General features: G+C 45.6%; 1 protein-coding gene across 1 annotated transcript in view; it reads left to right on the top strand.

The window, feature by feature from the left end:
• LOC119401455 (large neutral amino acids transporter small subunit 2) overlaps positions 1-25709 on the top strand; it is a 121529-nt gene that overhangs the window by 11759 nt on the left and 84061 nt on the right. Inside the window, exon 2 of the mRNA XM_037668277.2 lies at positions 6826-7028. Within this exon, the coding sequence (XP_037524205.1) occupies positions 6826-7028 (203 nt within the window). The remainder of the gene's footprint in view (positions 1-6825; positions 7029-25709) is intronic.

Raw genomic sequence — 25709 nt, 5'->3', positions numbered from 1 at the left:
CCATTCTATTCTCGTATGCACGTTTCTGAAGCTAGACATTTACAGCAACGTCCGACCGTATCGTACATCTTGACTGACCTTTCCTCGTGGACAGCAGCCGCTCGGAGGAGGGGTAGGGAGGGGGAGGCAGGGTTGCCTTTCGGGCGCTTAGACGTTGTCGTCGTTGCTAATGGCAACGTTATTTCGCTGCATTCACAGTCCTTACTATAGTATACTCACTTTTGGTGCATTTTCTTTGTTTTTTCATCGATTCCAGCGACATTTTTGCTTGAAGGTGTGTCCTGCATTCAGGCGCGGCAATTAAAAAGAAATCGCATGTAGGGTGGTTTCATGCCACGCCCAGTTCGCGTTGCGCAATGTAAGGCTCTACGACACAATAAAACGACCATGGACATAATAACGCAAATCCATGGGCGTAAGTGGATGGATAATAATAAAAATAATAATATGTGAGGTTTTACGTGCCAAAACGACGATAGGATTATGGGACACGCTGTATAGGGCTCCGAAAACTTTGAACATCTGGTGTTCTTTAAAGGGACCGACAACTACCCAGAACATGAAATGAGATAACTGCACTGATGGAAAGATTGTCCGTCGCATTGACTCAAACCAACCCTGTTTATCTCGTGAGAGGTGGATTTATATTTTTATTTCTTCATTGAAAGTCGCGAAAACTGACCTTTGGCGCCTCTGGCAGCAAAATCATAAACGGTCCGATGAAGCCGGTCACGTGACCATTGATTGGTGTACGCGTTCGATGACTTCTGTTAGTACTGAAATATTGTTCATTTCCTCATATTAAAAGATATTACTCCATAAAAATGTACATATAGGCCTGCGTTAGTTGTATGCAACAAAGTGGCGCTGCCTTCGCTTGGCGTAATGATCCCATGATCCATGCCGGGACAAGCCAGTCACAGGCGCAGGCAACCTTGGGCGCAGGCGCACACAACGCTGTACAAATACCAAGAAGGCGTATAAAGCCACATCATCTCATTGTACCAGCTTGCTATTTTCAAAAATGGTTTGAAAACTCAAAATAAAGGTGGTTAAGCATAGCTACAGTAACTCCTGCGAAAGCAGAACAGCGACAGCTTTCACAAGGGCTAGCGGAATCGCTATCAATTCTCAGCGTTGCTGGAGCAAGCCTCCATGCGTGTTTGGAGCCTTTCAGATCGAAAAATACTGCTTATAAAATAACTGCGTGCTATTAGGATAAACCACTGCAGCTACAAACGCTACGAAGGGTAAGCTTCCTGTCGCGCCGTAAAAAACTGGGACGAGAAAAATCAGTTGTCGGTCCCTTTAACGTGCACTTACATCGCGTGGTACATAGGCCTCTAGCATTTAGCCTCCATCGAAATGCGAAAGCCGAGGCTGGAACCGAACCCGCAACCTTTGGGGTAACAGGTGTACGGTGGGCTTGTGCTCTGATTTTCCCGGGCTGTGATTCTTCACGAAAGCGTTCGGTATATCACAGCTGTTGTCTAATCTTCTTCACCTTCTTCATCGTCATCATCAAAGTCGTCGTCGTCGTCAGCCTGTCTTATGTCCACTGCAGAACGAGCTTCAATTTAACCTGTTTTGCTCGAGCTGGTTCCATTTCATCCGCGCAAACACCTTAATTTCATCACACTGCCCAACTAAGGCTGTCCTGCCCATAGAGTTTCCTATGTTAACTAGAGGGGACTCTGGCGCTGTGATCGTTCAGCCACCATGGGAATGATGGGTAGTACACGGATTTGCCTAGTCTTCGTACTTGCGGGCTTCGAACGAACTTGTGGCTTTGTTTATTGCTGTGTTTTGGTTTTCTTTCGGATAAAAGAATAGACCGTTGTGAACTTCGTGACCAGATTTGAACTGGTGAGCCTAAAAAAAGTTGATGTGGTGAAGTGGAACTGCTGACTTTTGCTGAACTTCGTTTTGCGACAAAGCGGATGCAGGCGACGCGGAGCCAAACGGAGCCGAAAGAACGAAGCTTAGACAAATCCGTGTACTACCCATCATTCCCATGCTGGCTGAAGCGCCATGCGTTGCAGCTCCCATAGACACTAGCGCCAGAGTTCCGTCGAGTAAGTATTGTAGGAAGCTCTATGGTCCTGCCCATTCCTTGGTTCAGACTTCGTTGCTCTTACTATCGGTTATGTGCACCATTGACGTAAGCTGGGTGAGGGGGGTGGGTTCAAAGCCCCCGAAATATTTCACTTTTGAATTTGTATATTCCTATAGCGTACATATACAAACGGACACACGAACATAAACAAATGGCAGATACCCATTCTTTCACCTCTATCCCGAAAAAAAAGTTTCTGGCTACGCCCCTGATCTGCCCTATGAATTCAAATTACATTACCACTGCCATTGTTATCCCTCTTAATGTGATATCGAATATAGTGTACCCCTGTTTGTTCTGCGATCTATTCTGCTGTCTTCATATCTCTAAATCTCACGCCTATCATTTTCTCATGAAACAACATTTCGCGTTTGTGTTGTTGCTTCTCGCAAGCTTTCTTTTCTGTGCCTGTCTGATCAGCACTGATCTTCCGACTACCATATATCTGTGTATAAGCCACTCCCGTGTATAGCCCGCACCTCCCCCCCCCCCCCCCCCCCCCCCGCTTTCGGTCACTATTTCTTGAATTACGCGACACGGTAATCGCAGAGGCACTACAGTGCGTTAATGTGTCATTGGCCTGATTCGTATATAACCTCACACGAATAAGATTTGACAAGAGAAAGTGCGGCTTATACATGAGTATATACAGTATACAGCCCCAACGCATATCCTAAACTGAACGTAGTTGCATCGCGCTAGCGGGCAACATTATTCGCAGTTTTGCATCAACGAACCGCGTGGAAGTCATCAGCGTCAGTCTCTTCGCTTCGTTAAAGACTGCTCCATTAGCGTCGTCAGCGCCCATTTGCGTATCTTTGACTGTTATCGCGGTTTGGACTGGGCATATCTTGCTTATGCAAGGTCTCTCACGTCGTAAAGTTATCATCCCTTCATGTCCGGCTGGTTTAGTCTTTGTCACTATAGATAAAAGCGGTCGGCCAGGGCTGGGCGTGATAACCATTAAATTCTGACAATGCGATACGTTCATTTTGCATCTTTTTTTTCGTTGTTTATTGTTTAGCTTGCGGGATTACTGTAGGTTATCGACACCCTCTAATTGCTACTTTTGTTTCGTTTACAACATACTGCGTTTCATGAGTTGTTAATGCAAATAATTTTATTAAATGTACGTTCAGAAGTAGTATTTAGACGAGAAGAAGGAAAAAAAAACTATTTTCGGAACTAAATTTTCGAAAAATATGTCTAGCACTAAAACCTAGGACATCTAAACTGTAACCTAAAACTATAATGAAGACTGATTATACATAGTAAATTAAGTAATTAAAAAAACTGAGTACTGTTCGTATGAAGCATACTGTACTTACGCACATAATACCAGCGATGGGTAATTTGCTGACTGTTGGCTAAATTGCTCACTAGCTGTTCACTAATGTTGGCTGTTGTTGGCTACTAATCTCTATAACAATGCAATAAAGTAATAAATGCTTAGTACAACACCTCTGCCTCAATCCATAATGTGCCTCGCGCACTGTACCACAGTACAGCTTAGTAAAGTTGACTGCAAAATTTTTTACTGCATGCTCGCTGTAAAAATACAAATGGGTGTTGAATAAAGAAAGCAGACTTCAATGTTTCTTCCATTGTTGAACTCACTGCTATGCTGTGGCAGCAACAGAATCTTTAATAAAATGTGATTATGTTTTCTTTAAGCTTAATAGTCCTTCGGAGTAAGACGAGCGAGGCATGTTATACGTGCACAGCTGTTATTTTCACTGAAGTCCAGCAGGGAATTGCGGTGTGGACCATCATGCTGGGGTACTTGCAGTGGAATGTAACCGCCTCTTAAAGATATATCCTAGTTTTGTCGCCATTGGTCGAACACTGAGCAAATAATTGTGCAATTGGCGAAGCGCCGAAACGACTGAAGGCTGCCTTCGCACGACTTGAACAGCGCTGGAAGGAAAATAAGGGTTGTAGAGCTGTTTGGAGTTAGGCTTAGCGTCAAGCCACGAGCCGGGGATAAGCCGTTATCAGCCGCGGACAGAACAGCGGTGCGGACCTTGCGAAATTAAGCCGTTCGGCCGCTTCGCACAGTTGGCTCGCTGGGTCCACACGAAACCAAAAAGAAACATCAGTTAATATATATTGCACTCCTCGTACGGATTTATATTTGTTGGTTTTGAGCTACATTCTCAGTGCTTTTGTATGTGCGTTACAGATCACCCTTTCTTGTGTTTTATGAGTTATTACCGGCTGGACTCGGTGGGTTAACCAGCGCCACTCACGGTGACTATGGAGTGCCAGCGCTCAAAATTTAGTCCTTCACAGTCATGACACAGTCAATCATGATCAGTCGGCAAGTTGTTGGTTACTCATTCACAGTCAACCACAGTCACATTTAACCATAGGCAGTCAACAGTCTGCAGCAGTCAATTACACGCTTAATCCTGGTTACAAAGACTTGCACGAACGCAAGCACCCAGTCTTTTCATATCTTTCTTTCGCACCATTTTCTCAGTAATGCAACCGTACCAACTTGCCCAACTGTCAACCCTACTTAATCATGGTTAATCAATCAGAATCAATCACGTTACGAATAATCGCAGCCAATCATGATAAGTCAGTCGTCAGTCAGTCACAGTCAGTCAGTCAGTCAGTCAGTCAGTCAGTCAGTCCGTCATCCGTACAGTCCCAGTCATGTCAAGTCAGTCAGTCAGTCCAGATCAGTCAGTCAGTCAGTCAGTCAGTCATTCAGTTCAGTCACGTCAGTACATTCAGTCATAGTCAGTCAGTCTTCAGTCAATCGTCGTCAGTCAGTCAGTCAGTCAGTCAGTCAGTCAGATCAGTCAGTCAGTCAGTCAGTCAGTCAGTCAGGCTTCAGTCAGTCAGTCAGTCAGTCAGTCAGTCAGTCAGTCAGTCAAGTCAGTAGTCAGTCAGTCAGTCAGTCAGTCAGTCAGTCAGTCAGTCAGTCAGTCAGTCAGTCAGTCAGTCAGTCAGTCAGTCAGTCAGTCAGTCAGTCAGTCAGTCAGTCAGTCAGTCAGTCAGTCAGTCAGTCAGTCAGTCAGTCAGTCAGTCAGTCAGGTCAGTCAGTCAGTCCAGTCAGTCAGTCAGTCAGTCAGTCAGTCAGTCAGTCAGTCAGTCAGTCAGTCAGTCAGTCAGCAGTCAGTCAGTCAGTCAGTCAGTCAGTCAGTCAGTCAGTCGTCAGTCAGTCAGTCAGTCAGTCAGTCAGTCAGTCCGTCAGTCGTCAGTCAGTCAGTCAGTCAGTCAGTCAGTCAGTCAGTCGTCAGTCAGTCAGTCAGTCAGTCAGTCAGTCAGTCAGTCAGTCAGTCAGTCAGTTCAGTCAGTCAGTCAGTCAGTCAGTCAGTCAGTCAGTCAGTCAGTCAGTCAGTCAGTCAGTCAGTCAGTCAGTCAGTCAGTTCAGTCAGTCAGTCAGTCAGTCAGTCAGTCAGTCAGTCAGTCAGTCAGTCAGTCAGTCAGTCAGTCAGTCAGTCAGTCAGTCAGTCAGTCAGTCAGTCAGTCAGTCAGTCAGTCAGTCAGTCAGTCAGTCAGTCAGTCAGTCAGTCAGTCAGTCGATTGCGTCAGTCAGTCAGTCATTCCTCAGTCGTCAGTCAGTCAGTCCAGTCAGTCATCACCGTACAGTCATCAGTCAGTCAGTCAGTCCGCCGTCCCGTTCAGTCAAGTCAGGAGTCAGTCAAGTAGAAGTCAGTAAGTCAGCAGTCAGGAAGTCGTCAGTCAGTCAGTCGTCAGTCAGTCAGTCAGTAAGTCAGTCAGTCAGTCAGTCAGTCATCAGTCAGTCAGTCAGTCAGTCAGTCATCATCAGTAAGGCAGTCAGTCAGTCAGTCAGTCAGTCAGTCAGTCAGTCAGTCAGTCAGTCAGTCAGTCACCTGCAGGATGTCTGATGCATTGACAAAATTCACACAGACCTTTACGCGTTCGCCTAAAACGACTCGAAGGCGAAAGCCATCTTCTTTTTCATCTGAGACGATTGTATCGATCCTTCCTCTCCTCCCCCCCCCCCCCCCCCCCAAGAATGCTTTCTGCACCTAACGTAGGTGTGCACTACCTCCAAGATGTGAGACATTACAAGTTTTCCGCTCCTCACATGGTTTTGCACTGCCTCCGGGATCGGCCCGCCTTTGACCAAGCGACGATATCGTGTGATGACGTCATCATGAAGCCGTGGTGTCGTCGCGATGATGTCAAATATCTTGGCGATCTATGACGTTATGATGATGGAATATTACATCGAGGTCATGAAATTTCGGTACTCCGTTGACACACACAAATGCTCTTGAGTACCACGTGACCTGTGGCCGACTATCGTTACATTTTTTTTGTTATTTTGCATCAGTCGTGTTACGCTGCCGCCGAACAAGGTCTCGCGATGTGTCGTCAGGTCTCGCCAAATCTCGAAAATGTTTCGCCTTTAAGGACTTGTGGTTGCAGCAAGGTAGATGGACTGACTAATTGGTATTAGCTAGCTGGCCAGTCGGTCCGTTGGTCGGTCTGGTAAGGGATGAGGGTGTAACGTGGGCTTGTCGGTATTGGATCCTACTTGATGGTAGCGCAGGCCAAGGACAGGGACAGCAGAAAAGGGCACACTACCATAGCGCTGTGTTGCGTCCGGTCTGTCTTTGTCCGCTCTCCGTGTCTTTATAGCCTGCTCTAACGGCAAGGAAGTATGTGAGTTATGCTATAAGCCGGAGTGCTGCCATACTGAATTCTTTCCGCCTCTTCCTTCGCAGGACCGGTGCCGACTACGCCTACATCATGGAGGCGTTCGGTCCCTTCGTGGCCTTCCTCCGACTCTGGGTGGAGTGTATGATCGTGCGTCCCTGCTCGCAGGCCATCGTGGCCCTCACCTTCTCCTTCTACGTGCTGCGGCCCATATTCCCCGACTGCGACCCCCCGGACCCCGCGGTCAGGGCACTCGCCTTCGTCTGCATCGGTGAGTTCGCGTCCGCACGTACTACTACTACTTTAACCTTCCCTAGTTTATTCACTTATTCATTAAATGTGCGGAGACGCACACAACGCACAATATTTTCAGATACGGAGGTGTCACGCTGCAGCGCCACGTACACAGGTACAAAGAAATTACGCCCGTTTTAAACTTGTGTTTCTCCCAAAAAATAATTCTTGTCAATATCGCTATCACATTTCAACTATGCATTAGGATAGCCCGCTCTAATGCAGTCCGCGTTCCTATATTTGGGCAACTACTGAACAGCATCGATGTCTGCAATGTACTACCCTTCGTTCAACTGTCACAACCGCAAAAGGGCGAAGTTAAAAGTGCAAGATTGCGGCATTTAAAGGCATCGTTGAAATAGTCCGAAGCTATTCAGAATGAGAGACTGATGGGCTAGTTGGTAGTACTCAATTCAGGCAGTAGCGCAAGGAATCACATGGACACGTGAGCGATGTGTTCTGTCATAATTATTTGCGCTACTGCCTGAATTAGGTAGCTATTCAGCGCTGATATCAGACACACCGCAACCAAATATTGCTTAGATAACGCTGCACGAGATATACGTCCCCCCCTTTCTTGCTGCCAATAACCCTGTAGCCTTGCCTTCCCTCGATCAGCGTATAAGTACCCTTTTGGACTCGAAATACTCCACGCCCGAAGGTCGAGGCCCCTTTTAGTCTCTCAAGCCTTTCAGACTGGACGCTTCTTACCGCAAACACGGTTGTGTGGCAAGGGCCGACTGTTTGCACACGGCGCCCCCTCCATTCAAGTGGTCTGCACTCCAAGTGACATACATACATAACGCCTCCCCCCCCCCCTGCTTCAGGCTGCTTGCTTTCTCGTTTGAGCGAACGTCTCGTTGTAACGGAGTTTTCGCCGTTATCGTACGCTAACCCCTGCCGGCGTGCGCGGTTCCAGCAGCGTTTTCCCTTAATGCGACCGTGTTTACCACTGGGCACGTCTTTTCTCGGAAAGGGTGCTTCTAGTGTTCGCGCCGAAAGCGATATCGGCGTACTTGAGGCGCTTAAAAGCGCTCTGACAGTTTCGTGACTGCTCCTTGCCTGGAGAGGCTATTGGATTTCTGGACGCAGCGGGATGTTGTAAATAGAATAATAAATGAGCCGACGTTGCCGGTGAGCGCTGGTCGGTTAAGTGAGCGACAATGATTTAATTAGGGAGCGAATTAATAAATGAACTAGCCAAGGAATAAGTGAGTGACTGACTGATTGAGAGGGAGATGGAACTTTGAACCGATAAAGTGGCTGGAGCCAGTGCTTCGACTACTGGTCTTGTCTTTAAGGCAGCAAGGCAGCAGAAGACTAGAATTTTTTATTCGGGGAAAAAATGGGGGGGGGGGGGGGCGGAATGTTTAGCTAGACTTTATGCATGTTCGTATGTGCGTTTGTATGTGTGCGTGTGTGTATACACATAAAAAGTTGAAAAATGTTGAAAAAAGTTGAAATGTTGAAAAACTTGAGGGGGGGGGGTTCAGCGCACCCCCATACGCCACCTGCGTTACTATGGCTACGCCAGTACTCCAGCGACAATCCGTGTTAAAGTATTTTTCACCTCTTCAAGCTTCCACATTCCTCTGAATTTATGCCTTCACTGCTTGAGCGAGTAAGCTAGTGAGGGATTGAGTGGCAGGCTGAGTGTGCTAGTGAGGCATTAAGGGACTGAGCGAGTTAAAAACGAAGGAAGGAAGGAAGGAAGGAAGGAAGGAAGGAAGGAAGGAAGGAAGGAAGGAAGGAAGGAAGGAAGGAAGGAAGGAAGGAAGGAAGGAAGGAAGGAATTAGTGAACGATGTAATAGAAGAATGAATGAATAAAAAAGAAAGAAAGAAAGCAAGAGAGCAAGAAAGAAAGAAAGAAAGAAAGAAAGAAAGAAAGAAAGAAAGAAAGAAAGAAAGAAAGAAACACATTCAGCAGCTGTTCCTTCGCCATCCAAAGATCAAGCGCAGTGCAACAACAAGCACAGAAAGCAAAACCGTGGCCGCATTCGGTTCCGCGCCTGTAGGCGCTCTGCAAGCCTACACGCCGTGGCTCGTGGACAATTGAGGGGTAGTTACGTCTAATTGCCCCGCTCTCCTGCTCCAACCTCACCTTCTCCTCACATCATACCTGCTTCGAGCAGTGTCCAATTTCAAACGTACTTGCCTGCTCACAGCCTCAGGTGGCATGCGTGCGCACACACTCTCTCGAGCAGTGCGTAGTGAGAGCCACTATGTATGTATGTATGTATGTAAACTGCAAATCGTAGGCGTGGTGGAGAATGCGAGGGTCATTGCGGTACTGCGGCGCTCTGCTTGAAGCACACACCGTATTAGCTCGAGTCCTTAGCAGCGCGTCTTTTGTTTTGCGTTGAAGCCCATTATTTCCTGAACATCTTCCGCGCGTGCATTTGTGCAACAGGACAGAGCATAAGTTCGGGGTGAGATGAAGGCTTGAAGCAATGAGAAATATCGTCAGACAATGAATTGTCGTGGCAGACAATGCCGTATATAGCGTCGTCGTGGCAGATCCTCGGTAAGGGAATTTGCCCACGGCAGTAAGTGCTTTGCCTATTTAAGAACTTTGCCTACAGCAAACATTTTGAACGTAAAAGACATTCAATATTTTTTTTTCAGTATTTATAGGTTAGGAAACATAGCCTTAATGCTCAGTAAAAGGATAGTTTACAAGTATGCAATTATATCTGGTCTGTGCAAGGTACCCTACTCAAGTAGTGAAATTTGAAAAGGTTGGAGAGCGTTAATCTTCAACTAGCGTAACAATAATAAAAAAAGAACAGCAGTACAGCAGACACAACAGCAGAAGATAGATGGTGGAATTCGCCTTTTTTTAGAGCGCAGCTCTTAGAAGCGCCCGTTCCTGCGTTGAGCGGCGTCGCCGTCGCCGTCGGTGGCGTAACCGATAGACATGAAAAAGTAACCGATATACAGGAAAAATAAGATGAGAAAGCTACCCAGGATCGAATGGAATTTGAATCCGGGCCCTCTGCGCGGCAGTCGAGTGGTCTGTCACAGAGCCACGCTGGTGGTTGAGAATCATTTGCAAAAAGACCCCATACAGGCGTCATGTCGGGCAACGAATCGCGTTAACCTATGTAATATAGCGTGACAGAAGAGTAAAATAACAACCAATCATCACACAATGCTAATTACGCAACGAGTGTGTGGTTTAATGCTTCCCACCCACTGCAAAATGCTCAGCCATAATTCTTCATCGTCATCAGCCACATGCGGCATCAACAAAGTGCACACAATACCTTACGGATGTGTACCGGGCACCTCGCTTACCCGCAGAAAGACGAATAATGGCGTAGTGGGTGCTGTCCCACTTCACAAAAATTATGATTTATGACGTAATCGATACCATGCGGAAAGTCAAAACTTCAAACACAACTGGCCTTCCCCCAACACTAAACTGCGCTCAGAATTCGCATTAGGCAGTATCGTAATTGCCGGTGAATTTTTATTGTTTTCAATTCAATTCAATTTAATTCAATTTCTTCTTACGCCATGGAAACGCAACGAATGTCGTAAACTCTCCCGTACAGAACAGGCTGAGTGGGCTGGGGTTACAGCGAAGAAAATACGGCATACACATCTAAGCCCACACGCACGAAGGCGCACAAAACGTTAGATAATTGCGGCGCCTTGTGCTTTGAACTACGGCGCCGCCCGCGATTGCGTATTATCGACGCCGCTGTACTCGACACAAGTGGAGGCGATTGCCTTTGTACTGGGAATCAAATCCGTGCTGTGTAACGGAAGGCATACGTGATCTGTCAGTCATTCGGGAAAGCCTATAACTCAAGAAGGTCTTTTCACACCGTTTGCTCTTAGGAGCACCTATCCTAATACATATTTTAAGTGACATGCTCTTCGATTAATTTGTTGTTATTAAAATTGTTTTACTAATGTCCTCTTCTAATCGTAATGTATAACGTTAACCATGTATGATTTTATGTAAACAAATAATGTTTTCTTACCTAGCTGTAACCTCTAAAGAGATAGGCAGTTCTTAAATAAATAAATAAATAAATAAATAAATAAATAAATAAATAAATAAATAAATAAATAAATAAATAAATAAATAAATGGGAAGTTTTAGTGTACGCAAAGATAGCGTTCGTTCGCCCGCTATTTCGGTCACTTAACGGGGGCCCGCAAGAGGATAGCGTACCTACGACGCATGCGCAGAGGTGACAAACGCTGACGCAAAGCTTTGCGTACGCTATTCTAAAACTCCATCTATTCTAAAACGCCATTCTAAAATTCACGTAGAACGGAAAGGATGGGTTTGCCCGACCTTCGCAATTGTCATATACAGCAGTGCACGCAACTGATGAGACGGTGCATACCATACCACGGTGATTTTACTTTCTTACATTCTTCGATTGCGGCATTCGATAACTCACAAATAATTGTATGCGTCGCCTTGATTTACCCGCGCCTGTTTACATTGAGATCGGGCCGCGTGGTGTGATTAATGTCTCGCCACCTCACGATCTGACGATAATGCCCCGAAGGTGAAAGTTAAGTGCGCGCCGAAAGGCTTTCCTCTTGTTGATAATTGACGCGCATTGTAGCGTTTGCCTCACGCAGTTTTGAATCGTGCCGGCCAGGCAGGAGCTCGAAAGGGTTGCGAATGTCGCTAGCGCACGCCATTGCTTATATATCTGATCTTTCGCGACCTATAAAGCAGTTTATATTAGTTTGTTAGTGCGAAGCATCGGAAGTTATGTGGATTTCAAGAAGCAGTCCTTGGGTCAGCGCATTTTGCCGGTGATAATATGCGGGGCAGAAACTTGGATAAAAAACTCACAGGGTCTCTTTATCAATTAGCCTAAGACGACTCGAAGGCGGAAGCCATCTTCGTCTTTTTCTTCTCAGTTGATGTACTAATCCTCCCCCCTCTGAAAGCTTTCTTCACCTAACCTGGCTTTGCGCTGCCTCCGGGATTGGTCCACCTTTGACCAAGCGACAGTGCAATGTGATGACACCACACATCTTGGCGATTTGTGACGTCATGATGACGTCATGATTTTTTTGCTTCGCGCGTGTTGAGGGCGACGGTCAATTTTCACGTTGGACGATGCATCTAAGGCATCTAAGAATTTTGCCTTAATAAATAAACTCCGGGAGGAGTTAGGAATCACGAAGCGTGTGATGGAATAGGAAATGATAAGCGTAGCATTGATAAGAGACGCGAGGACAGAACAGGGAATCAGTGAACACTCTGGTGTAGCCGACATATTCCAGTTAACATTAACATAAATAGAATGGACTTGTGCATGCAACCGGTGGGGCAGGCAACCGGTAGTCACTCAGATCGACGGAATGGGTACCAAAAGCTGGGAAACGCAGCCGTGGACGCACATGGTTAAATGGTGCGATGAAACTCGAAAAATTGCGGGCTATGGAATGAGCTCGTGTAAGGCAGGATAGATTGGAGACCATTGGGAGAGGTCTTCGCCCTGCGGTGGACACGTGCATAGGTAGATGACGACGAATAAAAAAAAGCGAGGTAAATTAAAAAAAAAAAAAAAACTCCAGTTATGTAAAGTGGGACGTTCAAACTGCCCTATACAACTACAATGAAAACAGAATGTACATGAGGACGATATTTATGTAGTTCTGCAGCCGGCATTCAGCGCCATATCAACGTCCCTGTCGTGACCTCTCTTCCGGGTTTTTCATTAACCAGCATTTTCTTCTTTGCCAGTTATTTGTCGCCTGGCCTGCAAGCACCGCCATCTTGGCTGGCTCCGGGCGCTCCCTGTTATACACGAAGCTCAATTTCTCTCCTCTGCCATCGCCATTATCACCCCGCGGACTGTGTTCCCCACATCGCCCCTTCCTCTCAGTGTGACCTTTAACCACCTCGCCTCCCATTCTTCGAACGATCACAGAATGACCGGTCGCGTTTAATAAGATTCCCCCGGCCCACTTGTGGGGACTCTGCCAGCATTAGTCCGAAGTTAGCTGGCTCCTCTGTCATTGGCACTTCCGACTATAGTTGTTTGTCTGCCTTCGTTCTTTTTTGTTTTGTTTGTTCTAACAAACTTTTACCCCGTCACCTGAAAAAACGTCTCCCATTCTTCTATTCAAGTACGCGCGCCGGACAAACGAAACGCTCTTATCTGAGCAATCAGGATGAACGGAAAGGCGTTAATCATCACCGTCGTCACCATCACCACAACCATCATCACCGTCACTTTATGTCTACGGTAGAAAAAAAAAAGAGAAAGAAAGCGTCTGCCAGCGATCTTCAAAAACCTTGTTTGAGAAACATTGTCGGCATAAAAGGAGTATGAGTAAGCGAGACAGACAGACAGACAGACAGACAGACAGACAGACAGACAGACAGACAGACAGACAGACAGATAGATAGATAGATAGATAGATAGATAGATAGATAGATAGATAGATAGATAGATAGATAGATAGATAGATAGATAGATAGATAGATAGATAGATAGATAGATAGATAGATAGATAGATATCTAACAAAAATGAGAGACAGCTAGCGGGATAATCAGAATAGTTATCCAGTGTGTTCATTATGCTACGCTGGAGGTGGAGGAGGGGACTCGAAAGATAAGAAATAAGAAGATAGAAACAGAACACATGCGCACAATCACTGCTGCTTACAGCACATGCACTTGTCAGTTCTACAGTCCTTAACGAAGGCGTGTTGTTCGAAAGAATTGGAATAAAGCACTCCCAGCCCTCTGCTTGCGATTGCTTAAAAGTTCGGCATCCTAAGGTTATTTGGGCAGAGAAAATGAACTGTGAATGTACAGCAAATGATCGCTTAGTAAATTACATACGGTATAGATTTACCCGTTAGGTCTTAGTAGGCGATATCAATCATATATTGCAGCTTAGCCCTACGATTAATTTCCTAAAATAGTACGGCGTTACCAAAAAGCAGCGAGATTTGATTCTGATCTACACTCTAGGGCAAAAAACGGAATATATTTTACTCCTTTCGATGGATCCTGACTTTCCACGTGTATGACTCCCTTTGAAGAGACACGTGAACTCTCTTATGGGTCCCACGACTCCCCTATGAGAGTATAATGATCGTCAAAGAGAGTCCACCTTTAAAGAGAGTCATATACGTGGCAAGTCAGAACTCACAAAAAAGAGTGAAATGACTCCTTTTTTTTTCTTAGAGTGTGCTCCGGCGCGGGCCCCTCGAAGGAGCATTGTCCCTCCTACGCCGTGGTCCCTCCGAAGCTCTCGGTCGGCACCGTCACCCCGACAGTGCGACCCCGTGTTCAAAATAGATGGAGCGAACGGGAAACCATCGAGGTCAGAATCATCAAACGTTTTTCTCTTCGGGTCGCCGCTAGGGGCGCTGGCTGTCTTCAAAACAGACGGCCGTGACGGCAGGCGACCAATAGAAGAGACGTTAATCGAAAGTGGCACCACCGTCGCCTGCATCGAGCTTCACGATGTCATTGTGTAATGTGCTGCCCGCTCCCGTAACGCCCCCCCCCCCCCGCTCCAATTTATAGTGCCGACATTTTAAAAGAAAAATTGTCTTTTGTTCAGCCTGTCATTCAGCCTGTCTGCTAACAATGGAGTAGCAGTTCTTTTTTTCTCTTTATCTCTGTCTTCGTCATTTTATCGAAACGCGATCTGAAAGTTGAATTGGCCGTCAAAACAAAGTTAGAACTTCAAGTAAAAGTTCTTTGTTCAAGGAAAAAGCAAATTGCTAGACATCGCCATCGTTGTACTGACAGGGAATGAAGACGATGTCTTTCGTTATCGAAATAAAAATAAATGAAGGAGTTATTGTTGCTATTTCTTGGCGACGGGTACCCCTTTTCACTTGGCCAATAGGAATGAAATAAAATTTGGGAAAAATAATTTAGTTTTGCGTTCAGTGCTGCCATTGTACAGCTTATAGTCAAAATCTGCCAGTACTAGCCAAGAGCAGACGCCATGTGGCCACTATTAGCGACAAGCTAGTCAATACTAACAATCGTACGACGAGAAATAGCCGTTATATCCCGGATTAGTCAACATTAGGTAGTGCTTTGAAAAAAAAAAATCCGATATCGGAGCCAATATGAGTACATAGCCAACCGGCCGGCAGGCAGTGCTATACACGTGTTTATATACTTAGATGTTTTGCAGCGAACACTGTTTTATAGAGCGAGGGCCGCTCCCACTCAGAAACGGTGAGGCCTATCCTCACCGCCGCGTGCCGTCTGGACAGCCTTGAGTTTTAGGACCGGGCTCTAGACCATGGAATAAAATTCAGCTTCAGAGAATTCATGATGATTTGTCTGTAAAGAGGGGCACATCCAGACTATAGGTCTAAAGCCACTGCGATCTTGACAGTATCCTCCCCCTATAAAACGGCGGTGGTTTCCTTCAGGACCTAAATGAAGTTGTTTTTATCGTCTATAGAACGGGAGCTTGGTTGCACGCTGTCACCACTACACCTTAAAATACATGCTGCTATCAACATCATCGACGTGATCATCAAATCTAGCTAACTGACTGAATGACTTTACAGACCCAACTATGTTGTTCCCAAAGCGTTATTCTGGGTGCAGGGACGTCTTGCGAGTTTTTAGAGCGCAGCATGCCAGCGCTATGGGCAAGACAAGCTCTTCGCTTACGAAATGAAGCGTCCAGCCAAGGTCCTGTTTGTCACTCTGTCGGCCTACGGTCGAGGCAGTGTGTGTTATAACCGCTATCGCTCGCTTCGCGGTTGTTAGCTCTCTTATCTGACCGTGTGGGGGAAACGCTGCCAAGTGCAGCAATCGCAATCCTTTCTGTGTAATCTCGAGTGGCAACACTCGACGCTTCATCGATAAGCGTGCGGATAAACATCGAAGCGACGTCGCCGAGGAACTTGCCTTTGAGAACCGCAAATTGGCGAAAAACATTACCGCGTCTCAAGTCGTTCGTTTTTCTTAATTCAGTAAGTCTTCCTGGCATGGGCGTCGCCAGGATCCTGTCTTGGGGGGGGGGGGGGGGGGGGTTGTAGGGGGGGGGGGATCGCTGGTGTGCCCTTGGGGGGCCCCGGCCAGGTGCTGGTGTAACGGGGACGGGTGCAAGTGCCCTTTCGCACCTTCTTTCCGACGCCCGTGCCTCTTGGGTGTTTTACATCTACATTATGTTACGGCGTACGATGAAATTTAAAAATTAAGTTATGGGGATTTTACGCACCAAATACGCGATATGATCATGAGACATAGTGGGGGACTCCCGGTTTGACCACCCAGGGATCATTTGACCACCCGAAGATCATGAACGTGCAGGTAAATCTAGGTACATCGGGTGTTCTTGCATTTCACGCCCATCGAAATGCAGCCGCCGTGGACCGGGTATCGAATCCGCGCTCTCGAGCTTATAGCTGGGATTGGGGTGCCATGATTATTTTGGACAGATTTCAGCTACTGTACCCTACTAGCACTGGTTAGCACTGGCTAAGATTGGCTAGGATTGGCTGAGTGACAAATAACGTCGGCCATTTTTGGCTAATGTTCGATACTGTTCGATAGTTCCGACAAATAGTGACCATAGATTGCCAAACGATTGCCAGTGCTGGTTTGTACTGGCTGACTATCAGCAAATGACGCCCAGTCTTGCTAAAGGATAACTAAAGGATAACTAGGGTTGACTAATGTTGGCTAATATGCAGGTTATCCGCAGTTATAGCAGCAACATTATATTAATTCAGTCTCATTTCAGTGGTGCCCCCGTGTATACATACACAGCAAACTTAGTCCATTGTCCCTAAATTGTTATTATATGATTACCTACTTGCTATTTCTTTCTTGACCGATCACCTGTAGCGGATATGAACCGTATGTACGTTGGTTAACATCACCTTTGAACAACAATTTATGTATCGACTATCACTGGTGTAGCAGCGGGGGTTGCCCCCCTCCCCCGAAAATTTTCAGATTTGCGTGTGTGTATAACACGAACACAAACACACGCACGAACATACATAAAAATGACTGAAGCCCCCCCCCCCCCCTTCCCTGAAAGAAGTTTCTGGCTACGCCTGTGTCGACTATCCGCTTTGCAAGGGCTGTAAATCAGCTGATAGCTTGCGCACGCTGCGATTTCCCGGACATATGATGGTGAAAGGCGTCGAAGCTTTCAAAGATTAGCGTCGGTAGCGATCGTTTGTGTTTTGCCAAGCCCGTATTTCACGGAGTAACGGCCTCCTTATAAGTTCGAGCTCGCCTTCGTATCATCCGTCTTCTTCTAGGAACAGCGTTCTGCCGCCTCTTCGCGCGTGATGGATTGGATTGGCGGCGTGTCGCACCTTTCTCTAAGCTGCATTGGCTTGGCTTATTGCCGCATTCAGATCACGCGCGCACGCCGCCAACATGGCCGACTGCCAGCGCTCCTCTCCTCGCATGCAGGTGGCCGCGAAGTTAGCAGACGAAAAAAAAAAAAGAACATGCACGCAACCACGAATGATATTTAAAAGAGCGAATTTCTCGGTTTTATAGAGCGGAAACCCATCTGTAATATCAGCTATCGGCGTGCTATACGCTAGGAAAGGTATTGTGGGTACGATATGCTTCGTCACTTCCGGTTCCTGTCTGTCAGCCTGTTCCAGATGACTTTCGTTTTTCTTCTCGTATCACTTCTGTTGAGGATGTTCTGTGCAGACGATAGATCGTGCAAGAGAAATGGAAATATTGAAAATTTCACTGTTGGCTAGTGTTCATCGTCATGTGTGTGAACGCACTAGCTGCTGATGCCATTCATTGGTAACCCTAGCCGACAGTTGGCTAGCACTAGCCAATAGTAAGCATATATTAGTCAACAGTTAGCCGAGATTAACCAATTAAGCCAACAGTCTGGCCAAAATTAGGCAACATTGCATCACTGTCTGACAATACCAGTTAATTAACCGAACAGTTCGGCAAAAATAACCAACGTTGCGAAAATTTAGTCTATAATTGGCATTTAAGCCAACTGTTAGGCAAAAATAGCCAACTTTATCTTGCAGTTAGCCGACAGGAGCCAATCATATATATGCCAACATAAACAGATAGTTGACCAACATCAGGCAATTGTAGCCAGTTGTGCTGTTATGCATCCAGAGGCCTATATGCTCTCCACGTCGAAGGCCATAGTGGTCTCCTGATGAAGTTTCAAAATGATTAATATGCTACATGATATTTCATATTGATTACAATATTATATAACAATTGGTATGACCTACTTTACATTACAATTGACTTTGTTTGCTCTTTATCTCTGTAAATGTATTTTATGCTTGCAGAAAAAAACTGCATGTGAAACCCCATTTTGCATCCCGTGGATCGCTTCTCATTAATAGCTATAAATAACCCGTAAATTCATTAAATATAACCCTATGAAAGATGACAGGATCCGTACGAGTGCACATACCATGCCCATGTGTTCAAGACCAGGAATCCGAACACAGCACCGCATACCTCTCATGACTCCGCACTTTCCAATACAACTTGCCATCTATATTCAGCTACTCCCCATTGTGACGTCACCTAAAGTTGCGACGTTCCTCCGCCTGGAATAACCGTGACGCTTGAATAAGACCGAGCGGAGGTCTGAGTGAAGACACCGACTGGGCCAGGGGGGAACCTTCTTGGCATGCTTTCAGAGGCACGTGCTATAAAGACGATGCCCTCCTTGCATACTGTGCGGAGGTTTGTTTCTCTTTGCATTCTTTTTAAAGTTTATTTTGGAGCCACGAACAATTATTCACTCCCAGAGGCGTCACTCGCTCTATTGGGAAAACAGGTGCTGACGAAAAATAGCGTTCCTTGAGGATCCGGAGGGTTTGCTGCTTTGGCAGTTCGGTGTCCAAGACTTTGGGCTCTAGGTTTAGGTTTACTGTACTGCAGAGATGGTTAACTGGAGGGGAAGGGTGCAGATGGGCGAAAGACAAGAGTTGTTCGACGATTGGTTGACAGCTAGATTTACTGGAATCAGCTTGCTGGAGGCGGGCGTTTCGGGCTTGTTTTCCAGAGCAGCTGCGTCTAAGATTTACGGACGGCGCTTTCAAAATAAAGCTAAGCCTGACGTGAGAACCGTTGCAGTGCGAGAACAGCTGTGGCTGTGGTTGAAAAGAATTTAAAAAAGTCTTTTCTCTTCCCTGAATTTTGGAATGTTCTTCTCGCCTTTTTGTACTACTTGGGAGAGTGAAAAAAAGCGAAGCAGTGATCTTGGCCTTGGGGATGGTTATGGCCTCTCTTGTGTAGTTTAGTTAAGTATATGCGTCTTTAACTAATAATAGCATGGAAAGGTTGGTCCAAGGTGGGAACAGACGGCTCAGATAACCGATTCCATGTTAAGGTATAGACCTTCAGCGATGGTCTATAACTTATGTAAGCGCGAAGGGCACGTAAGACCACGAACACAGGACAAGCGCTACTTTCAACTGAGAAATTAATGGGTGGTAATACCAAATATGTAGGTGTAGCCACTAGAAATGAAAGGGAGAAAAACTAGACGACAAAAAAAGAACGATCGAGAAGAGACGTACTATCACAGTGCGGCGTTTACTCGTGTTAACACATGTCAAGAGCGCATGCGCAAGCGAGAGCCTAAGTGATGAAAACCTTATTGCACATCACCCAGATAGCATCAGCAAAAGAAGTGCCAAGGCGTGCACTACGTGAGTGCACCATGCGCGCATTCAAAAAAGCGAAGATCCTTGCTTTTCAAGGTAGTCGAATGGTCTCGTGGTTATGGTGCTTGAATGCTGACCCGAAGGATCGCGGGATCGAATCCCGGCCGCGGAGGCCGCATTCAGATGGAGGCAGAATGCTAGAGGCCCGCGTGCTTATATTTAGGTGCACGTTAAAGAACCCCGAGTGGTCGAAATTTCCGGAGACCTCCACAGCGGCGTCCCAACAATCGTTAGTAATTCAGTCTCAGCCCAGTGATTAATCTGCCTGCCTACCATTCGTGTGTATGTATGTATGTCGGGCTACGACGCCAATTCTTCGTACCAGCCATTCGAGAATTGCGCTCTCGCTTTCCTACGCAGAAAGTGAAGGAGGGTACGAGCCGTAAAGATGAGACGATAAGACTTAAAAGCGAAGCAAAGTGGGAGCCAGAGAGAAAGAAAAAGAATTTCGAGAAACAAGAAGAGATATGTAGTGCCTTCTAAGCAGCAACCCGAAAGTTGTAAACCAATTCACGAACTCAGCCCGAGTCGTGCTGCGACGGTTAACCCGAATAAAGAAACCGTCAAAAGCAAAGAAAGAAAAAAAAAGAAAGAGATAAAGAAAGAAGGAACGGGTATGTCGAAATAGGCTGCCTAAGACACATGGCTCGGCTAAATGAGGCGAGGGCGTCTTATAACGGTCTGCGAAAAAAAAAAAAAACGAAAAAAAAACGAGGCTTGTTACGCGAACTGCGCGTTTCAACGCAGTCGAGGTAACGGCCTTGCATGCCAGTGGGAGAGAGCGAGTTTGCCTGAAAGGCGGTGCAAGGCCAAGGCGGCCTGGCAAGGCCGAGGCAAGAAAAGAGCAAATGTTTTTTTTTTCGATGATTCGACCGGAGTCTGGTCTTCATCATGATGAAAACCGGACTCCGGTCGTAACGTGTAATAAACCTTTCCTCCCTTGTTGCTGTTATCCAAGGGAGGACATCTACTCATTTCTGTGTACAATGCCTTCGGCCCCTTCACCACAATATACAGGGTGTTTCAAGAAATGTGTCCAACCTTCTCAAAAAATTTGGAAAATGCGATATTTGTTCGGGGCTTTCAGAATTGCTTTTTCTGTAGCGGCAGGAATCTTAAGGTAGTTAAGGACATTATTCAGGACAGTAATTAAGAAAGTTACATTAATTAACTTTTTAATTAGTGGAGTTAGGTGATTGTGTCAAATGGGAGAATTGAAGTTCTTCATGCAAGGAACCCATCCGAGCTTTGAGATTTCGAAAAAGCGTCCTCTAGTAATTGTTGTGGCGTAATGAAATTCAACGAAATGCAACGGCTTTCAACAGCGAAAGCCATCGAATTCGGTTGAATTTCATTACTTCGTAATTATTACTAGAAGCCGCTTTTTCGAAATCTCAATGTTGGGATGGATTTCTGGCACGAAGAAGTTCAATTACCCAATTTGACACAATCACCTAACTCCACTAATTAAAAAGTTAATTATTTTAACTTTCTTAATTACAGTCTCAAGTCATGCCTCTAACCATCTTAAGATGCCTAGCGCTACAGAAAAAGTCATTCACTCATTTTGGACGTCTCAGAAGAAAATGGCAGTTGCGTTCTTCCATGTTTCTGTTTAGGTTTCGCCATTGAATTTGGTTGAATTTCATTACTTCGTAATTATTGCTAGATGCAACTTTTTCGAAATCTCAAAGTTGGGTTGGGTTTCTGGCATGAAGAACTTCAATTCTCCCATTTGACACAACCACCTAACTCCACTAATTAAAAAGTTAATTAATTTAACTTTTTCAATTACAGTCCCAAATAATTTCTTTAATCATCTTAAAATATCTTCCACTACAGAAAAACCAATTCTGAAGGCAGCAATCAAATATCGCATTTTCCAGATTTTTTGAGAAGGTTGGACACATTTCTTGAAACACCCTGTATATATATATATATATATATATATATATATATATATATATATATATATATATATATATATATATATATATATATATATATATATATATATATAATCTATTGTTACTGTCTTCCATTACAGGTATATGTAACACCGATACTGAGGTGAACAGCGCAAAAAGCGGGACGGAGAGAGATTGAACACACGACACAAGCGCTTGTGTCGTGTGTTCAATATTTCTCCGTCCCGTTTTTTGCGCTGTTCCCCTCAGTATCATGTACCAACTGGCCCTTCAAGAAACCCTTCTGCAATATGTAACACATTGAGAAAGATGCCTTGGTTGATAGGATGATAAGACACAGGCTTTGATACGAATACTCAACATTTGGTTCCACGTGGAAGGTAAAGAACTAGGCCTAATGAGTGCCAGCACAAAATTACTGACGGCATCGCGCGAAGATTTCGCAAGCGAGACGGGAGCGGAAGCGATATTTTTTTCTCCCGCTAGGTGCTCTCGCACGTTTCGTGCGTGTACGTATACAGTGTTCGCACTTGCAGTCGAAAGTCGCTTCTTCGCTCGGCGTGTGTCGGTAGCCCGCTGTTAGCGACACAATGGCAGGGTAAAATGGAAGAAAAATAAAACGCGGGAAGGTGTTACAAATATGGCTCGTTCGTCTTGGAAAAAAAAAGATACGAAGAAAAATTAAGCTGATTGTCGAGTTGTGACATGCCTACGCCATTTTGTCTTTGTCGCATCGAACAATGGATAGATTCATTTTATTCGTCTGTGGTCTAACCTCAGGACTCTTCGCTTTCCGGTCTTGCATATATATGGGCCGTTGATGTAAGGCGAGGTATCAGACTGAGCGGAATTAATAATGCGAGAAGTCCGTACGAGAGTCGACACCGAATAGCCGAACGCGGATTGATTTTTTAATTAGAGGGCCCTAATTAGTAGACGTCTCAGAGGGGTGTTTTCCGGTCTCGAGGCATGAGACACGCAGGATGTGCGCATCGGTACCTGCCGGCGGCTAGTTATCTTTTCGTCCACTTTACTTTCTTCACATTCATATCCTAATTACTACAAATAACACCCCCTATACTTTCCTTGGCATTATTGTCTGTTAGTTCGCATTAATATTGTGTCTAACAAAGAAAACGAGCCCTTAAAAGTTATCTCCATTCGGGATAAATAGATATTTAATTACAAGTTATTTAAGAATAATTACCATAAAACACATAAATAAACGCATGATGACGTTATTTTTTGTTGCAATGGAATGTCGAGCGCCTTGAAATAATGTTGTGTAAATGTCACGCATTCAGAGGTTTGACAGATTTTCTTTACAGAGAAGCGCGATTAAGCGTTGCATTTAATGGCGTTGCCGGTTACGATAACGTAGCTCTGCGTCGGGACGTGACGATAAAAGCGACATTGTATAACACATAACTTGACTCGATACAATCTACCATGGCACAGCGTTAAGGCGTCCCAGCTTGTGGCGATGCTAGACGTTCGAGTCGATATCCGATGCAAAGAAGGGGGCGAGCAACAATTAGCATGTAGACGAAGCAACGGACACCGCCTAGACAACCGGTATGGGCGTAACAATGACACGTGGTGTTATCCGATCGAGGACTACATGCGCACGAACCATAGGGAATACAAATTGCCTTCCAATGCTTGCCAGCAGTTCGCCGAAGCGAGCGATCGACGCCATGATGTATCGCTTCCCGTTCAGTTACCGGTGTCGAGCAGCCATGCCGCGCGCCTCTGTTCCGCAATGCATTAACCGTATAGTATACAACGGCGTCCCCATTCCTAACAGGACACTAAAGAGCAAAACGATATTTCTCGTATTAGTAAATTACTCTTTCACGATACTGAAATCACCACCGCGAGAAATTCGCAAGAAGGAAATCTAGGCGGCGACGCCACATTGAAGCTCCCGCACCAGTAGCCGTGACGTCATAGATTTTGACGGCGTCTTCTAGGGCCTACGTAGTCCCTAACCGGTGAAGATGACGTACATGACTTCTAAGGGAGCCACAGACTTGACGTATCAAGTTTCGGGAAATTTCGTTTAGCCAATGTGGCCAAAATACGAAAATTCACCTTGAATTCCTCGACGACACGCATGGAGATTTCGTCCCGAAATTAAAAAAAAGTAATAATGAAACTTTGACCTTCATTTTTTCCTCCATTAGTATGCCTGTGTTGGCGAAATTAACGACATTAGTGTTTTCAGAGTACGATTTATCAATATAAATCGACTCATTGTTTCGCTTTAATGTCCCTTTAAGCAAACGGGCAAGGCAAACGAAAGCTTGATCGGTTCTTTGGTTCGCGATCTGTTTTCGGTGGATCGATCCTTTGGAAGGTTGCGTTGCATCACGGGACCATCGATCGGCGACGGGTCACGAACAACAATACGGATCGTTGCTCTTTATCCGCATGCTGGCTTTTTTGTTCTTTTGTTTTTTGTTACGAAAGGCCCGTGCACGCAGTAAAATATGTCATTGCGTTAAGGACTACAGATATAATTTAGTAGGAAAACTTTGCGCCTGTAACCTAACACGTCGCAGTCCGTAGGAATACACCGGGTCCCGTGTTGGCACACATGACGCTGCCGTACAAGAAAGCAGGGAGTTACAGTCGCCGCAACATGTGGCCAAGCCACACAGTCTGGTGGTTATTACGTGCCAAAACCACGATATTGTGAGGCACGCCGTAATGGACGGCTGCGGATATTTCGACCACCTGGGGTTCTTTTAACTTTAAAACAAGTCGGGCAACAAGTAACTATATGATGTATTCGGCGAATCATATAGCTACTTGTTGCGCCGACTGTGTAGTGCAGCTGCCAGTTTTCAGTCACGCTTTGCATATGGTGCCTCTGGCTGCTCGCTTCTTGCAAGCTGCTGCAGCGGCGTTGCACCCATTTTAATGAGATGCATTGCGTAGTCAGCTTGCCTCTTACGAACCTGCACACGCTGTTTCGTCTGGCCGCCAGTGAAAAAAAAAAAAAAACTCGCTTGGGAAGCGACTGTACCAGGAGGTATCGTCAGGTATCGTCATCCCTATACCAGGAGGGATGACGAAATCATTGCTGGATGTTGCAGTATATAGAACGTGATGCACGAGCTTTATGCAAATGACATTGCGATACAGACCTTTCTAAGGGCTGAGTGTGCTTAGGTAGATATGGACGTCTTGTTTGATTTCAGATAAGGGGCGTCATCGAGTTCCGTTATTCACTGATAATGACCTGACAGCCCATAAAAGTGAATATGTTCTCGCGTGCTAAATTTGCTTTTCTTTTCCTATGCAGCGAGAGCCGCTGATGCTTCGGGAACGGCACACAGAAATTTTAGTGGCGATTTAGGGCTAAACGAGAGCTAGCATTGCCTCTAGTTACCTCCAGCTACCTTCAATTACCTTGGCAGACAACGCTAGCCAATTCTGCCGAAAATTAGCCAACGACTGTTAACGGCAGCCAGTAGTCAGTAATGTTGATCCAGTGGTGGTTTTATGTGAACATTTACGGTGGGCTTCACACAAACTTTACGATTTTTATGAATTTGAACACTGATGTTCTAGCGCATATTCGATCTTTATTACAGTTTTGGTGAGAAATCGTTGGACGGGTTAGCTCCCTGGAGCTAATGTTTTCGACACGAGGCATGTTTGTCTTTGCCCTGACGAAGACAAACATGCCTCGTGTCGAAACTTTGGCTCCATGCAGCATTTCCTGTTCAATGATTTCTTACCAGTTCAAACCTCTACTCTTCCCTTGAACCTCAATTTCATGAGAGTTTCGTATGATAGTTTGTATGCTGCATTAAATCGCAAGAGATATTGTTTCCTCATTGTTTTGCTCGGGAAATGTCTTTTTAAGAGCGGAGCCGGTTAAAGCTCGCCGTTGGTCCGTGCGGCGTTCGCAAAAACTCGGCCTGGCTTTGGCGGATATGTGCCGCTGAAATGGGATATGTGCCAGGCAGCTCCCAACATAGCCATCGATGCCCAGTGATAGCCGATCGATAACCAATCAACGGCTAAATGATAAGTGATCAATAA

The sequence above is a fragment of the Rhipicephalus sanguineus genome, chromosome 8 (genome assembly GCF_013339695.2).
Source record: "Rhipicephalus sanguineus isolate Rsan-2018 chromosome 8, BIME_Rsan_1.4, whole genome shotgun sequence".
Taxonomy (NCBI): domain Eukaryota; kingdom Metazoa; phylum Arthropoda; class Arachnida; order Ixodida; family Ixodidae; genus Rhipicephalus; species Rhipicephalus sanguineus.
The sequence above is the reverse complement of the archived record's forward strand: the minus strand, read 5'-3'. Positions and strand labels throughout refer to the sequence as shown.